The sequence below is a fragment of the Pelmatolapia mariae genome, linkage group LG7, assembly GCF_036321145.2.
Source record: "Pelmatolapia mariae isolate MD_Pm_ZW linkage group LG7, Pm_UMD_F_2, whole genome shotgun sequence".
Taxonomy (NCBI): Eukaryota; Metazoa; Chordata; class Actinopteri; order Cichliformes; family Cichlidae; genus Pelmatolapia; species Pelmatolapia mariae.
The window spans coordinates 22,244,285-22,263,295 of record NC_086233.1 but is presented as its reverse complement, the minus strand read 5'-3'; the positions used below and the strand labels follow the sequence as shown (position 1 = coordinate 22,263,295).

The following is a 19,011-nucleotide window of genomic DNA, read 5'->3' as shown; positions in this document are numbered from 1 at the left end:
TTTTTAATGGATTGCATTAGTTACCAGAAACTGACGTTAACTGAAAAGTATGCGCTTCCAAAGAAAAGTATTTTTAATTACAACAGTACAATCGCACACCAGGTGGAAAATAACTACCAGGTGGGAAATAACCAATAAAATAAAAATGGGGAAAGCGTTACAAAAAAAAAAAAAATCAAATACACAAGGAAAACATTTTATTTGCAGATGTGGCGAAAAAATTTGGAATACATGTTTGTTGTGGGTTTTAGCCACTCACGATGACTGAGTAAGTGGTTCAGATCTGTCTGAGACCCAGGTTTAAATCTAAATGATTAAGTCTGTTGTAGTGGAAAAAGAAAGATCCTCTCATTTTCTACATGTTGTTTTTTTATATTTCACATTCTTCAGAAAAAGACAATCAAAGCCACATAATAATACACATATTTTTTTTACAATTGAAAATTTACAATATAATAATTTATTATTACAATTCATACAACATGAGATGAACATATTGAAAAGGCATTGTTTATCTTCAGTTAAACAATATCCATGGCTTTGAAGATATGTTATTGGACTGAAAAACAAGAAGATTAAACAGACCACATGTGATTCCTACAATCACTGATTCTTCACATTTCAGTGTACAGTACCTCATGTTTACATGTGGGTCAGCAGTAATTGTCCTGTTTTCTACTGTTGGGAAAATGTTGGTCAGATTTACTGCTTTATTATCACGCTTGCTATATTTATCTGCAAAAACAAAAATATGAAAAATTTATCAATTCTGCTATGAGGGCAGAACTTTTGAAAACCAGTCAACATTTTCAGTTTTAGCTTTAGATCTGATTCCTACCACATGGTGAATATAATCTTAGGTCTGTTACTGCTTCTCTTATATGTGTCTCATATATTTCCAATTTGCAGGACTTATGCTACAATGACAAGTTGTGTTTCAGTCACAAGCAATAACTTATCATTAGATTACAAACACATTACATGAACTTGCAAAAGTCTAGATATAAGATTCGATTTCATCCACCGCCCCAGTATCAGAATTCTTTATACTAATACTAATAGTCTTATATTACTTAAGTAATATAACATGGCTATAGGTACTGCTGTTCGAGAAAGTCATACAAGAAAATGATTCATTCATTTCAGCAATAAAATTAAAGCTAACTCAAAAGTCTGGATATAATGTTTGAATGCCACCTACTCCATCTTGCATAATAATTTCACTAGGCAAATATCAATCCTGTTACCACACAAGTCCTTGTTGTTTCAAGTGAATCAATCGAAGGTCATGTAGGTCAAACTACACGCTTTCTCACTTACGGATTTTAAATTCCTGAAGCAAAGTGTAGTTATTCTTCTTAATTAATGTGAACTTAAAAACAAGTAAGTGATTTTGGCTTTAACACAGTTCAGTTTCTCCTTTCGAATGAAGGTAGTAAAGGCAAATAAGTTATACTATGGATATTTCCTTTTTTTCATCTCTTTCTTTTAAGTGTACCAGGAAAGCTTCAAAGCACCAAAAAGGAACTATGATTTTACATTCAAAGTATTTAAGCCAACCAGTTTTCTTTTGTCTGAATAATATTTTACATGTTCACTCTGCAGTCTCTCATTGATATGTGCAATCACTGGCATCACTGGAGAAATATGTCAGTTCTGGGATTTTTTTTTTTTCTGGGATAATCTTCTTTCTCATAATAAAAGTAGGCCACACAAAAATATTTTTTTCGGTAGCTTTAACACAATGTCCAGTGAATGAAGTCCTGTGAGAGTTTTTTTTTTTTCTTTTAGCCTCATTCGATTTGCAAAATGCAACAGTCGAGTGAGAGGCACCTGCTGCAGAGTGTACTGAAGAGGTACATCAATCAGTGATGTAATTTTGCAAAACAAAGAAAAAAACAAAAGACGAACTGCTCATTAGGCAACTCCTGTCTCATCGGAGTTTGGTGCTGCTGTATGTGTTACGCTGTACAGAAATGAGCTTTTCCATGCAGGCAGTGCGACTGTCATGTAAAGAGCCATGCCACATATTGGTGGGAGGTCGTGCCTCTTCACTCCGGCAGTAGACATATGCCATGGTGTCGGTGCGGCTCTGGATGTGGGTGCTGCGCAGGAGGGACCGGCAATAGAGGCTAATCTTCTCCACCCTACGTAATATCAGGTTGGCTTTTCTATTAAAGAAGATAAAATCACAAAAATATGACTTTTATACTTAAATCATTATGTTTTCTTTCAAGTTTGCTGTTCGCAAAACAACTGCAGATTACATGAGATCGCTGGAGCAAAAATTATTTTGGAGCAAAAGGAATAATCTTGAAGATTAGGCAACAATGGACACAAGCAGAATTACTGAACAATTTCAAAGATGTATTTCATAATGAATATATACTAGAGCTGTACAGAAAATCAAGGTACTATACATTATATATTTCTGAGGAATATATATCTAATGTATAAATACCTAAGCTTGTCTGGCTGATGTCCATCTTTCTCATCGTAATAATGATGCTTCAGTTCAAGTCATGACCTCAGTGTAAACCACTTTTACCACCTTTATTCAGTACAAAAAACACTGACAGCAGTAATTTGCAGCAACATGTTGTTTCATAGGCTCTCTCCTGGACTCTGTTGTATTCACTGGGTAAGCAAGTGGCAAGGCTTTAGCTATCAAGTAGTACTGTAACATTATGGGAGATGTTTGGTTACTTATTAGAGTCTCTCCAAGTCATATTTTTTGCCTCTAAATTAGACAAAGGTAACAGAAAATACCTTATCTTAAGTCATTATGGTAATGCTGTTGTAATTTTAAAGACCACAGAACAACACTTTTGCACCCATGTCTTACCAAATGCATCTCCAACAGAGCGACAGCACATCCTTGTTCTGTTGTTCTATGGCTAGAATTTTTATAGAGCATCAAAGAAAGTCATTCATACAAATTATAAGCAGCTGTTGATGAAAATATCTATAAAATGAATTGGGATTATAAAGGCAATAGATTCATCTAGCAGGCACAAAATGCCCTGGTTTAAAGATACCAGTTTGTTCCTAACAAGACAAATTTTTAATGGATTAAAAAGAAAAGTGGCAAAAAGTTAACACATGAATTCAAACAGGAAAAAAAAGAATCAGGATTGTGCTTTTATTTGTGTCTCCACATATAAATTGTCTGCACAAATGTCACCAGATTTCAAAGAACTGCATCTGAGTCTCTCCCATCCGTCTGATGAGACTGCCGGTCTGGGTCAAAACCAAGACATGCAATGGCGCATTTTGAGTTCTTGGGTGCTGGTTCTGCTTAACAATACATCAGAGGCAGCTGTCTAGAGTGAGTGAAACAAAGAATTTTGTCTCCAACTTAAGAGTCTGGAGCTGAAGTTTAAGCCATGTCAGGTCAGCTCAGATTACAAAGGCTTTATATATCTACTTATCTATATATCTATATATATATATTAAGAGAGACTTTACAATACATATGTATATATATGTATATATATATATGCTAAAATGAAAAAGGTCCATACAGAGAAAAACACAATTCACTTTGTTTTGAAAAGCAGTGTCTGCTGCATCAACATCTGTCTTTAGTTAAGCAAGGAGTACAGACATCCTTTTCACTTATTCGCTGAAAGGGTGGTGGTGGTGGGGGTGGCATTTTCTCATTTCCCCTAAATTCTTACGTCTGAAACAACAGAATACCAAACACATTATCAAGGCTGACTAGGAAGCACGTGACTCAGGGCATAAAAAACCAAAACAACAGAAAACGAAAAAAGTTGAAAAAGAGAAACTAAATTCATTCAATTATGAAACAAAACAAAGAGATCAAAAACAGAAAGAAGAAAAAACGTGCATTTTAAGTTGCGTCTATGGCAACTCCTCAGTTAAGATTTGGCCTTGCATTTATAAATTTCAAATTAAAAGATTGTTAAGCACTGATTACGAGTGCAGTTTCAGGGCATTCCAGCCGAGAACACTACATAACATTATAAGATGTTTGCGTTCAGAGTAAGAGTAAAAGAAAGCATTAACCATGCACACAATGTACAAATACAACCATTACATGAGGTGCTGTAACAATGGTGGACATGTGGGGGGCCCCTGGGATTCTCAGCTACTGGAGTAGTGCTGACTGTGCTTACGTTTCACTTGGCCATGCTGTTACCTTTTAAAAGGAACCACCAATAGAGTCTGCTTGTAAATTACCACAACGAGGCTCAACCCTGCCAACTTCAGGCAGTAAATAATCTCCACTCACTCCAGCCCTCCACCCCCTTGCAGCTGCCCACACACAAACACGCATAGACAAACACACTATCCAACTACTCCAATCCCTATTCTAAGTCCCAGTGGCTAACCTGTGCCTCCCACCCCCCTTCACCAATCAGAAAGAAGTATAATCAGACCAAAGTTATTCCTTAATTATTATATTATTTATGGCTCGAAAGGAGTACTTTCAGACAGTGGGGGTGGATTAACCAAAACATTGTGCTGTAACTTAAGATCACATGTTGCTAAAATCAGTGCCGGGCCAACTGCCTTCTCAGACTTACATATATAAATTTTTTGTTTTACGTATTTTAAACATTTTGTTTATACTTCCTCTTTTTCTGTTTTGTTGGTTTATACGCTTCTGTTTTCATATCACCATACAGTCGCACTGTCTGTTCTAACTATCAGTAGGGGTGACCCTTTTAAACGGGGTCATGGGTGACAGGATGTCGGTGCAGTACAGTGCAGACACAGATGAGCTTTTTATGAGAAAAAGAGGAAATGGTGCTGGAAGTTGAGCAGGGTCTTAGCTGAATATCACGTTTAGTGTTTGGCTTGGCTGTCAAACACTGTTTTGGCATCACCATGGTGATGTAAGGAGCAACTGTAACCCCAAAGTTTTTATGATGACCTTGCCCACTGGCTTTCCAGTAGAAGCAGTTTGGGAGTCTATGTGTGTGTGCATGTTGTGCAATGGTGCTCCTGATTGAGTGTGTGTGAGGGGTGAGGTTACTGAAAGACTGGAAAAATAATGAGGATTATTTTTCAAGACAATAAAACATCTGTTACACCTAAAAATCCTCAGATAGTTATAAAAAATGTCAATATGTGAAATATCTTTCAAGTCTGCACAGTTAAAAGCTCTGGTTTCACATTCAAATTTTCTCACCTGGGGCCTAGCTCATCCTCGCTACGCCAGACAAAGTCTCCGAATTTTTCATAATGAGAATTGTAGTGATGCTGGACTCTGTATAGCAGTGGAGGAGGAATCTCCATCAGCAAATTGTAGGCCATCTGCTGCTCTTTGCCGCTGGTGTAGCCATTATACAAGTTGTACACCTTGTCTGCAGTTTCTGTCGGGAAGAACAGATGAATGAATTAGAGACTGAAAAACAGAGAGGGAAGAAGTGAGGAAAGTACAGAAGAGATTAACATTTTGTGGGAACATGTAAGAATACATGCAGAAAACATACAGAATTTTAGACAACAGGGGTCAGATTGATTATTGGCCATGAAAATAAAACTAAACAAAAGAAAAAAGAAAAAAACAAGCCAAAAAAACTGCTGTGCATTTTTTTGAAAGGTGTGTTATCTACTTCATCCACATTTATCGGTAGGAATTCTCCATTCAGACTCAAAACTTGTGGAAGATGTGTTACATAGCATTTGAGGTGTTATTCAGTGGAGTTGTTTGTAATATAAGCACTCTGTCTTTAGATAAATTCTGAGCTCCACTTGGGCTATTACATTTACCTGACCTCCAAAACGCCACTCAGTCCCTTGCAATTTCTAACAGAAGCATTTGCTCTTATATCAACACATACACGATTGCCTTTCAGATGCCTCTCTTTAATCTGAATTATTTTGGTCAGTAGATTACTTGCTCACTTGTTGGATGTACTTGTTTATGCTACTCTTAGGAGACTGTGCTAGTCATTACTGAAATGAACATGCGGGATAGTGTTCATGAATTTGTGCATTTTTATTAGCAGCTGCCCACACACAGAACTTTCCACCCCCATTGGTGCATTTTTTTGTGATTACAGCCTCACTCTAATTTGTCCCACCGAGTAAATGTGGCCCTACCTCCTAAAACACTCTCATTCCCATATTTTGGATTCTTGAGTACTTTGTTTGACAAACTCTGTCTGATATAATTAGAAAATTAAATTGACATTACAAATTGGTAGAGTGTCCCTTTACATTTTGCTAACCATAGTGTGCAATCTTGCATGTGCACATTGCATAGGTAAGAGCACAGTATAGAAAGTGGTGGATACGTAGCCATTCAGGTAAACTTTGATTACATGAAAGGGATGCAAGGAAAAAAAGCAATATTAAATAAAGATGAGTACAATAAAGCAGAGTCCCAAAAAATGATGGGTGAGAGTACCTTCTGCTCGCGTGTCATCCACCACTGGACAAGATGTCCGTACTGAGACGAAGCTTGATTCAGAGTAACTACCTCGGCTATCCACTGCATAGAGAGTAAACCTGAAAGTAACAAAAAAAATAACACAAGTAAGTACATCATTTCTCTATCATTTATAAGGTAAAATAAAAACTGAAACAGATAAGGTACAAGTGAGCAAAAAGTACTCAATATTGATTTAAAGTCATATGTATGTCCTGTCACCAAAGAAAATACATTGTAATTTGCAGTGTTAATTTCAGAGAGTGAAAAAGCATGCACACAAGGGAAATGCTCTTTAAAAAGTATTGCAATTCATTGTCAGCTACAATTTACCCTAAAGGAAAAAAAAAATCTAAATTCCCTGTCCAGTTGGCATGTGGTTTCAGGAGGTTGTTGGCAGTTGAGAGATTCAATAAATTACCTGGTTAGCAATTAACTGATGGACACAGGTGTGGCCAACTGATAGGAAAACAGAAATTAAGAAAGGAAGCAGAACTAACAACAATAAAGGAAGGTGAGTATTTTTTTTATAATAAAGCAGGAAATGCAGGGCTCCTGTGGGTCATCAGAGTACCCTTTCTTATTAAGAGGCACCTGAACCATACCCCACCCAACTGACCAGATATCAACAGCCTTCTCTTCCTTCTGCACCAGGAGCTGCTTGACTACATACATTGACCTGGCTGAAGCATGTTGAGAGGAGGAAAACAGCAACAAAGCTGACCACCTTGGGGAAGTTGGGAAAGGGCTGCGAAAGGGCAGCTAATATGCATAAATTCAACCTGTACAGGCAGATCTTTGGTGGACATCCAGACTTTTGGGCCCATCTAATGACAGGAGCAAGGTTGTCCAAACCTTCCTCCACGCAAGGTAGCACCTGCAAATAAGTGGCTAAGCTTAAGGAACTAACACCTCTTTCAGTTCTGGAAAGAGCAAAGGCTTGTAACTGTGAAAACACTGGAAAGGTGAGAGACCTGTGAGAAATCCTTTTGGCAGAGAGTAGGTTGAGCAATACGATGAAATTGTTGACAGAGAAAATAGTTGTGTTACCTTCTGAGTTTGGAATAACAGCTACAAAGTCACCAGAAATGTTTCTAGCCTGTCACCATGTGACGGGTGAGTATTAATGTCGGTTGATGTCAGTGAATAACTTAAGTGGATGAGGAATAAAGAACTACTCAAAGGAGCAGCTTCCTGGAACTTTAACATCTTCCAGTACTTACCTCACCTAACTCTCAACCTCCTGGGTAACCAGCTCAAACTGGATGAACATGGGTGTATTATCAGTCTAATGGTGCTATCAGACCAATAACACTCTGTGAAACGCCACCTTATTGTGGTGTTATTATTTGTGTTATCCCAGAGATCCCAGGGACTATGATGTCAGGGGTTTTTGCCCTGGTAAGGTCTCCCGAGGAAAATTGGTCCTGAAGGGCAGACAATGAACTATCCACATGATCCCTGTGCAAGACTAAGGAATCAAGGGACCAGTTTACCTTGTCTGAGACAGGGGTACCAGGGGTGCGCCCTAGAGCCACCCTGTGGCTCAACACCCACAGGAGGCTTTTGCGGTTGAGGCCCAACTGCTGGGGCTGACTCTTGGGAAATGAAACATCATCTCTCTTGTGGGGAAGAAACCTGAGCTAGTGTGCCAAGTTGAGAAATACTGGCTAGACATAGCCTCACCTGGTGCCTCAATGGAGGCTAAACGACATTGAGTCCAAATGACCCATGTTTGGCACCTTAATTGTTGAGGAGGTATGGTTGCAAGGTGGTTAGAGCATTTGTAGTGGTAATCCCAGGACCCAATGATGGACACAGAAGGGAGCTATCAAGATGAGAAAAGGGTCCTCTCAGGTTTGGTTAACTTGTGGGACTCCAAGGGCAGCTGACTGGCTCTGGGAGGCCCAGAGGAATGAGGCTCTGCCAGTAGTTAAAGCAGAGCATTTTGCAAGGTGTGGGAGGAGTTCAGTGAGGCCATGGAACAAGACTTTCAGTTGGCCTCGAAGAAAGGTGTTCTGGGCATGTCCTACTGGGAGAATAGCACATCTTTGCACTTTAGATTTGCTTGGCTAAAATGCACAAAAAGGCATCAACAAGAGAGACACCAGTCAAGCCACTATGAACCAAAGTACAGAACTGGAAGACAAAATCTGCCATTCTGCTTTAACTTGATGGATGAGAAAGAGAAAAGGAGCTTCTTCTCTCCCTTGGGTTCCATAATAAAAAACTTGCTAGAGAGTAATCTTTAAATGAGTGCCTTGCCCACTCATCTGAAGCTCACTCTTGTGTCCTACCAGTCAGGTACTTCAGTACTGTTATTGCTCATTCTGTGGTATAAGAGAAAGGATTTGGTAAAAACAAGGGGAGAACAGTTTACCGGGCAAGAGGGTCTCTAACACATTTTTCATTCTAGATTTTTGGATCATGAATAGGTAAGTGCATTCTAAATGCAATGTCCACTGGCCTGTCGACAGTAGCTTGGGCTGATTAGCTGCTACACTTATTCTAAGTCAAACCCTAGAGTGAATCAGATCCTTCTGAGGCATTCATGGCTAGAATCAATACTGGGCTTGCACCATAGGCAGACTCTGATGCAGGAATTGGACAGAACTTACAGTAAAAATAAATAAACTCCAGCAATGCAAATCTCACAGGAATCAATCAAAAGCAGAAGACAAAGCCTGGGAGGACAACATACATCAAGGAAACACTGGCAAAAATACTGTCCTGTTAAAATTACACCCCATTATAAAGAAACTTGCAAAACCATCTTCAGCACTACTGTCACTACTGTTAGCAGCACTAATGTTAAGAAATTATTTTCTGCATGATTTTATCAGTGTCTCACATTGTTGTGGAGGACCTTTGACCTAGTCTTCTTTACAGCATTGTTTTAGTTTATTGAGGTTTTGGGCATTGTTTCATGCACAGAACAATTCCAGCATTGCACACTCCAAATTCAATCAAAGCGAAAGTCTAATCAGAATAACAGTAAAAGAAATGTGCTTGTGCAGGGTAAATAATGTTGGTGTTTACTGTGATCACATATTATGGACAAAGTTCTCCCTCTATTAGAGGGAATAATAAATAATATCCAGTTATGTGTCAGATTGATTTTCAAAGAAAGGAATCAAAAGCAATTAAAAGAATAATATTTTTAAACATTGTTTTCTTTGCCAGTGGGAACATTTTTAAGAAAGTGAATTAAGTACTGAGAAATATTTAAAAGTACTTATAACATTAACTTTATGCTTTCAGAAGTACTTTCACAGTTACCACTGTGGAGACAACAGAATTGCAAAAAGGGAAACCACATAACAGAAACAAAATAAATGACTAAATGGAATTCAAATGTTAAAAACATTTTGACACACATGAAAAATAAAGAATTAAATTAAACTATTACTAATTTAATAAAAGTTGCATTTTTCCTAAGGCCATTTGGATATGTTTCATGCATGTGTTTTGAGATCTGTTCCCTTGCTGTCAAATGACTGTTTTGTTTGTAACATGACCTGTTTGGACATTGCTCACATAGTTTGTCTGGTGTTGTTATTCAGCAGGGTGGATGTGGTATTCCCCAAGAACCTCACTAAAGACGCACGGACCTCACTGGCTCCTCTGCCCAGCAAAACAATGCCAGCATGTAACAGTCACATAGTTTAACTTATGTGGCCGCATACCGTGCAGATGGCTATAGTAACATAGGAGAGAATGACAAAGCAAAATGCAGTTTGGTAAGCATGTTGGCAATAAAGATCTGATATTACAAGTTTCTTCTTTTTCTTTTTTTAAATTGCTTAAATGGTTGGATCAATGCTCATTTTTCACCCTGCACAATTTCACAGCAATTGCGAGATTCTTATGTACATTTAAAAACCCATTTAAGTCAAAAGATTAAGCCTCTCAGTGGCTCAGCTGTGGAGAAGAACCGCATGCACAAATGATTACAGACAGATTTTAAAGAAAATGTATAAGAAATTAAAAAAAAGACATTAAGACCGTCTTGCACAACAACAATACACGGGGGTATTTAACTTCTTAATGGGTCTCATTCATACAATAGTAGAAGTAGAACTATGGGTATAGTGTCTGAACCCCAAAATGGCACTAAGTGATAATAAAGTTCACATAGGAGAAAGAAGCAAATGGCCACTGTCTGGCCTGCCACAAAAATGTCAAATCATCAAGTAAGAGAACTGGCAAGATATGTAAAACCACCAAGACTATCTCCCCCTTACCCCAAGAGGCACTTTCCTTTGTCTCTTTGCTTTTCTCTCCACATTGCTTGCATATAGCTCATCACTGTTTATCCCCTATCTCTAATTCAGTGTCTGTCACATCTATTCCAATCTTGTCTGGCTGCACATGGCTTCTTTGGAAGGGGCTTGGTTTTGTCCATGTGCCATAGTTTTGAAAGCTCAGCACACAATGAACTGGACAAATGGCAGATTAATGTTTGAGTAAATTAACAATGTTGCCATTAAAGTAACTATTGTCCTCTAATTTAATGAGACAGTGGAGAGATGGGTGAACAAGAGATGACAAGACAGAAAGCTCAGACACAGCGCAAGGGAGAAGGAGTGAGGGAAAGTGATAGTGAGAGAGGATCAATTAGGGCAGTATTTTTGGCATGCCGAAAGAAGCTAGGGCAGTAGGGAAAGCCTTTTCCATTACATCAACATTTGGACACACATCAGATGACCCTGTCCATAAATCAATCAAAGCCAAAGAATTGTTTTTTATTGCCTGAAGAATTTGTGTCAGCTTACAATATCTCATTACTTTGAAATCCTCCAGTCTGAGTGGCATTAGACTGGTGTACCAGCCCTAAATAAAACTGCCTGCCTTTTAATGTAAATTAGAAAAATTAGCTCAGCTCTGAATGAGCTCATTTGCAGATCACAAAGACTCCACAGTCCAAAGTAATAATGACAACACCCCATTAAAAGTCATTCACTTTTAAATACTGGATATTTCTGGAAACTGGAACGTCAGGAATACAGTGAATGACATCTCACACCCTCAAAGTGATCATTTTGTTGGGTGAGCTAGTCTCTACCATCCACACACATTTTAAATCTGAAATGCATCAGCCCATTTCGACAAAAAAGCCATTTCTGTGTGAAAGAATATTACACTGTCAGGGTGCACACCCACGTCTGATTTAACATTTGTCATGTGTTGGCAAAACAAAGCTGAAACAAATGTGTGTTGTTTGCTGCTGCTTGCTTTGAAGCATGTCACTGGTTTGAGGTTCTCATGCAGCTCTTTACTCTTGATAGCCATGAATATTCAAGTTATCATAACCACAAATTTGGCATTTTCCTACTGATTGGTAGCCCCAAATCAGTAAGGGAGAAACCAAAAAGAAGGATAAACAAAAATGGAAAACAGTTGGCATGTGCCCAATAGACTCACGAGATATTTTTTAAACTAGCTTTTTTTTTTTTTAGAATGCTGTCATTGTGATTTAGTTCTGTGTATGTCACCTTTGTAAACCAGTAGCAAGCTGTGAGCAGTCACTGCATGGTTGGACACACTTGCTAAGGCTTGCACTATGCTGTTGAGTCATGCAATACTGTGACAGATGAGTCATATTTATTCATTCAAGAAGTACATCTCACAAATGATGATCATCGTTGAAATTATTATTATTATTTATTTTTTAAATATATAACAATGTCATAACAAAACGTAATTTGGAAATAAGAAATATTGCACTGTTCATCTTGTTACATTAAAACATGTAACTATGAACTGAAAGTAATATTTACTGTTTCTTAAAGAGCATGAGACTAGCTACTGAGCCTTGTGCCCACACAGTTAGGCTAGCACCTTTAAATCTCAAAATTCGGAACCTTTCAGACCGGTAAGTGATCTGAACAATTCCTCCAAAGCTCACCAAGTAAATACTGCATAGAAAACAAGCAATGAGGTCTGTATTTAATGAGTGACCAATGCCTCCAGCACTATAAAAAGGCTTCAATAAGTACTTTGTTCCAAAGACAAAATTGCTATATGAACAAGTTCATATAGAGACTACAGAAGCCTACTGAAAAAGAGGACACTGTTATCAAAACGGAGCTTTGAGTAGGGCTTTGCACAACAAACCTTTGAGAGAAAAGTTAGTTGAGGCATTTCATCACTGTTAGGGAGGATGCAGCCTAATAAGAACTCACCTTTGCAAAAGCTATCACAGTAGCCAGACAGTCACAGACAATAAAGAAGAAACAGACTGGTTTGAGAGGTGACACGAGTGCTAGCCAGGCAACGATGGATGTGGTGCACTTCAAGAGTGGGAAACCGCATAAAAACAATGCCAAGGAGCTGACATGGAGCTATCCAAACACCAAGAAAACAGTGCAGAGCAGATGGGAACATAAAGCATGTCCTAAATGTGGGAAATCACCCTGCCACCCAGCATGGCAGTGCCCTGCTAAGAATGCAGAATGCAACAACTGTGGTAAACAAGGACATTATGGGAAAGTATGTAGTTTCACCACAAAAATTAAAAAAGTTGAAGAGGACTTGGGTGAACTGTTGTTAGGAAAATCATGAGGTACCATGGGTGGCAGATATTAACATATAGGACAGTAAAGTGGCCTTCAAAATACATACTGGGGTCTGTGTTACAGCTGTTCCTAAGCAAGTGTTAGCAAGCAAGAGTCAAATACAGATAGCGGGACCTAGAAAAACCCAGAAATTGTCCTGGTGGAGCAAAATTAACTGTAGTCAGCTGTAATCTTTATAGTGAGGGGCCTACAGCTGAAATTGCTGAGTAGAAAGTGTGAATCAGATTGATAGCTACAGTTGAGAGCACAGACCAAGAGGTAGGCCTGGGAAGACGTATCCTGAGCTCCGAGGTGGACTTGTTCAGAAGCTTAGGCCATTAAGCTTAAAACCAGATCTATGTTGGAACACAATGACAGCTCCAGCTAACACTCATGGACAAAGTGAAAAAGCCACTGGTGAAGATAGAAAACCTGTGATTATTAGCTGCATAGTGGAACCAGCTGCATAGAGACTGTGTGTGAATGTTAGATAGAAAGCACTTAGGTGCCCCAGAACACTTTCAGAGCAGAACAGCGCGCCAGGTTACACCTGGTCTAGAAGGTGTTGTCTGCCATGTGGACAATATCCTATTGTGACCAATGGAGCTTTGTGAACCGGTTAGGGAAGTTCATACCAAATGTGACTGAAAAAAGATAAAACAATAAGAAACTTAGTGTCCAAGAAGAATCCATGGTGATGGGGTCATAAGGAGTACCAAGGATTTGGTACTGGTTCTTGCCCCAGGAGCAACAAAAAACTCACCTTATGGTCTGTGTGTGGTGATGATACAAAAGACAGAGAGATATGGCCACCATATCTCTACTGATGAAAGATACTAAAATATATGTCAAGTCTGTGCTGGATAATCTTCTAATAAGTGATAGATACCAGTTGTGTGTGAAACTTGTTTGTTTACAAATCGTGAAATTCTGTGTTGAGGCTTTGGCCAGACAGGAACCAGTTGGAGGGATTGGTACAAGACTACTGGACTAAGAGGGCAGCTCTAGGTGTGCATGAAAACCTTTTTACTATGGCCTTCTCTACATTCTTTGGTAAAAATGCAGAGAATGTGATGGTCAGACAGTGTGGTGTCGCAGACTAAGCAGTAAGATAGGTGAGTTAGTTCAGCGGTCCCCAACCCCCGGGCCTCGGACCGGTACCGGTCCGTGAGTCGTTTGGTACCGGGCCGCGAGAGTTGAGGCTCAGGTGTGAAATGTATGGTTTTCAGGGTTTTTATCGGTTTTCAGCGTTATTTTTGTTATCGTTTTTATCGTTGACTCGGTTTTCCTGGGTCTTTTCACGTGTGTTATGAATAAATCTTCTTTTTTTCGGTACCGGTACTAGTTTTATTTTGTTGTATTTATCCGCGACACCTTAAAGACCGGTCCGTGAAAATATTGTCGGGCATTTCATTTCATTTTTTTTATTTCACACATGGTACAGCAGTAATTCATTTCCCATACACAACCTTCCTTTCAATTAAAGTAACACTGTTTCCATGCATGAAAAGGAGCAGGAAGAAGAATAAATTCTTATTGACACCTGCCCCCTATCTGTGACAATACAAGTAGGTAACCAAAATTACACTCTGACAATATTCTGCACATAACAAAACAAAACAAAACAAACAGAACAATATACTCAACAATGAGCAATACCACTAAATATCAAACTAAAAGGATAATTTTTCCTACAATTAAACTCTGTTATTTTCAACTTCTTCATATTGATTTATTATTTTATCACGGACCGGTTTAAGGTTGAGGACCGCTGAGTTAGTTCTCAAATACAGCACATGCATCAAAGAAAGGGCAAATGTAAAAGAACCTCTAACGCCGATCAAATTTCTAGACAATTCATGGCAAAAACTAGCTGGGATCTATTCACTCTAAGGGAAAACACCTTTTTTTAATTTACTATTCCTTCTACATTCAGATCAGCCCACCAAGATTCAGAGATGTAGTCCTTTACTAGACATTGATAGTTCCTTAACACAGCATCCGTAAGATACTTCCAAACGACAAAATATCACAGTCCTCAGGACATGAAATGAAAGAGTTTGCAGTTAACTATAGCTTTGAAAATGTAATCAGCAGCCCTAAATACCCTCAAAGTAACACTGAGGCAGTGCATGCTATTCAAACTGTTCAAATCTGCTTAAAAAACTCAGAGACCGTTATCATGCGTTGTTGGCCTACAGAGAAGTACCTCTGAGAAATGCCTACAGCTCTAACCAGCTACTCATGGGCAGTTGCCTGCACACCGCATTGCCTATACTTCCAGGGAGGGTGCAGCCAGCTCTGCCAAACCTGCAATCATTGCAGCACAAGGAAAGAACAAAGATGAATGCATGCCAAGTCTTTCAATAGGAGGTACAGAACAAGGGACCTTGCAAAGTTATGACCAAAGGCCATCTTTGGAACTCTGATGTAAAAGCACAAGGCACAGTGATGATCCATACACAACAGCTCACTGTTCAAAAAGGGACACTGAGGAGAAATCCTTACCCTCAGGCTCTTGTACCACTGTTAGCACCAGAGCCTCAGGGTGAGAATTAGCAGGAACACCAACCAAAACTGGAGTCTTCTGCAAAGTTAGGGTCTGGGACTCAGCAAAAACCTCAGAGCACACCTGACATCAAGAGAACAAGGTCACACAGAAAAACAGCAAAGCTGCAGGGACTTACACTATCAAAGCCTAACTGTATATTGTGATAAGGTGATTTTTTTAGTGGGAAAAAGAGGAGTTAAAAACATGCCTTTAGAATATCCTGTGTGTTATTGTAATTGAGTCATAGTTCACCACAATTTTAAAATAAGGCATATGAGCTCTAATATAATCAATTTGACATTTAACCTTTCTGAATGATGACATTGAAAATCAACAGAGTATTTACTTTCTGTGAAAGAGCCTAACACAACGCAAAAGACGTTCTTTATTGATACGTACAGAGAGAAACCATGGTTGATGTTTAACCTGTATTTTTTCATGAGACAGCAGGCAGTTTAGGTGTTTTTAAATGTTTTGTTTAATGGCGAGCGGTGGTTATGTCTGTGCAGGTGCTGCTGGCACTCCATCAGAGAAGAAACAAGATAAAAGAAAAGCTGAAATACAGTGGTTGGTTCAGGAATTCAGGCTGGCAAAAGAATGGACAGAATGACAGAGGAATTTAGAAAATCTGTCTAACAGGTTAGGTGTCTGGAGACACTGCCATAAATAGTCTGGAGCAATTAGAAACAGCTGAGCAGGAAGCAAGAAGATGCAGGGCAGCTGGGAGGAAGAGAAGATTCTGGTTTTGTCAAGTGACTCAGAGAGTAGTAGTATAGATATTATACCAAGTTATTCATTAAAAACAGGAAGGAGCAAAAATAGTGTTTCTTACATAATTAAAAACACATCTGAATTAGGCTTTTACATGTTGACTATTTAAAACAGTAATAAATGTATAGTTTTTAGTTGTTTTACAGTCTATTTGATTCAAATTCATGATTTATTATCTACTGTCGAGCTCATTAAAGTCATTAAAGTCTCACCCCACTCTGTATACAGAAGATGACATTTTGATTAGCCCACTTACTTACATAAACAAACGCAACACCAACATAGACGTTTGTAGGTAGTACATGGTGATGAAAGCTGAAAGCCCAACAAGTAAATTTAGACATTATAAAGAATGATTTTCTACCCGGAGAAACAAAGTCTGGCTGAACACATGCGACTTTTACTATCTGACTTTTTGGTATCAATGAGTTTTCACATAAATAATGTTAGATTATCCAGTACATTGGTTGTTTTCTGAAATGACATTTTCTGGAATGTGGCTCCAACTTTTTGTAGAGCATTTTAGTCTGCAATGAAACATTAGGGCCATAGAAGCCTTGGTAATGATCAAGTATAAAGCCAATACCATTAGAGGTTTTATCAGGGCCTTGATTAAGACAAGTGGAGTTGCCTGCAAAAAAAGTGTCCTCAGACGTAATTCAGACGTAAGCTGTGCTCTTATCACAGAAAAACAACACTGCTGAGAATGTCTAAGCAAAGATACCAGTGTTACAAAGTAAACTGCTTGGGCCCTTAATATTGGTGTTTGTTAGTGGAAGCAGGACTTCTACAGATAAACATTATTGTTGTCCTCACAGATTCTTACTTAACTCTATTATGTTTTTAATCAGCTCTCCAAAAAAACTTGGTTCACGGGAGAGTGGGACTTTATTGTAGCTTTAGAGGCTGAATTATATATAAATCCACCAGCCTCTTTAATAAGCACATGCTGTTAGTACCTGGTTGGAACCCCGTCTGCCTTCAGAGTTGTCTTAATTCTTTGTGGTACAGATTCAACAAGGTTTCGGAATTCTTCCTCAGAGATTTTGGTCCATATTGACACGATCACATCCATGATGTGAATCTCCCTTTCCACTACATCCCAAAGGTGCTCTGTTAGATTGGGATCTGGTGACCATGGAGGCTGTTTAAATACAGAAAACCCGTTGTCATGTTCAAATAAGCAGTTTAAGATGATTTGATAAGATGAACTTCGCTACATGGCCCGCTATCTTGCTGAAAGCAACTAACTAAAATTGCTGAGATGCAGTTTTAACTGAATTTTGTTTAATCTTAGATGCTCAGGTACTGCAAAATTACTACTGCAATTGTGTTGAATTTGTTCTTTGAATTTAAAAATGCTGTTTCTGGGGTCAGCGGGGGAGCTGACCCCAGGGAGGGGTCACTTGCCCCTCCCTTCCTTCCCTCCCCATCTCCAGCTGCCTCCCTCTTCCCGCTCCACCATAATCACCCACACATGCAGGGCCTTGGGGTAAGGGTGTGTCACCAGGGTGCAGAGGAGGCATCCCCCCCGTCTGTCCTCTTCTGGCTGCCTCTGCCTCAATTTTATCTCACAACTTAGACATTCACATTACTGACACTCTCATAACACATACATATAGGATCTTGGGGGTGGGCACGCAACACGGACTCCAAATTACCATCAGGGTGTACACCTCACCCCTGGCGTCGTTGTCCACCTCTCAATTTTAAATACACGTAGACATTGAGGGCTAGCAGGAGGGGCTATGCGCTTACCTGATGCACTCTGGCAGGTAGCTCCATGCCCTCCTGGGTTTTAAATGCACCTTAGAACACACATACATCAACACTACATAGGGAGGTTTGGAGTCTAGGAGGAGGAGTTGGCCGTCCAACTGGGGTCTGGAATGTGGGGCCTCCCTGCTTCTGCGGAGTCGGGGCGGTCTGCTTCTCCCCACCGCAGGGAAAAGGGTAACACCACCTGGGTCTGGGTGCAGTTTCCCCCTCCAGGGGCAAGGGTACCTAGACCCGGTTCTTAGAGTACGCTTGGGGAGTGTGATTGTGTGTACAGTGTCTCTTTATGTCTGTCTTCACATTGGTTGAGTGTGGAGTAATTGCCTATGAGAGCATGAGGGTGGGAATGGATGTTTGTATCTGTGTGTGCCTGTATGTCTGTGTCTATATGTCAGGTTGGGTATCAGACGTCACCTCTCTGGGGACATCTCAGGCCCTCCAAGGTTTGGAGGCCTATCTCCCCCCACCACTTCCCCTGCAGGTGGCGGACGCCCTCAGACATCGGTGCGTTGGTGGTTCTTTGTGTCCGGGGATGGGCGTCCAGGTACACACCGGCTCACTCCTTGGTGGCTGCTTATCGGGGCCTGGAGCCTGGGGCTCGCACGGGCCACTTCGGGGATGGGGTGCCCTCGGCCTCTCAGCCTGGGGCTCGGTCACTCAGGCACAGCTGGCTGCCGGTGGAGCTCACGGGCATGTCACTGCAACCCCCCCTGGCTTCTGCTCCGCGGCTGCTGAGTGACCCCTCATCTGGGACTCTCCTCAGCTCTTTCTGGGATAGTGGCGCGGCTGCCCCTCTGTTGGTCTTCCTTGGTCTCTTGTGTTCTGAGGGCCTCTGGATGTCTGGAGTTTTGATCTCTTCCATACCTGCTTCATGCCCTGGAGGACGGGGCAGTGGCCCACCACACCCTCTAGCAGATCATTACATGAAGGAACCTTTTAAAAACAAGCGC

At 40.0% G+C, this 19,011-nt stretch overlaps 1 protein-coding gene across 2 annotated transcripts in view; it reads right to left on the bottom strand.

The window, feature by feature from the left end:
• Positions 1-1,177: 1,177 nt before the first annotated feature.
• LOC134630782 (astrotactin-2-like) overlaps positions 1,178-19,011 on the bottom strand; it is a 280,317-nt gene continuing 262,483 nt past the window's right edge. For both annotated transcript variants that reach the window (XM_063478441.1, XM_063478442.1), the window contains 3 exons: positions 6,386-6,486; positions 5,162-5,345; positions 1,178-2,171 (listed from right to left, as the gene is read on the bottom strand). In XM_063478441.1, coding sequence (XP_063334511.1) covers positions 1,934-2,171; positions 5,162-5,345; positions 6,386-6,486 — 523 coding nt within the window. In that variant the 3' untranslated portion in view covers positions 1,178-1,933. The remainder of the gene's footprint in view (positions 2,172-5,161; positions 5,346-6,385; positions 6,487-19,011) is intronic.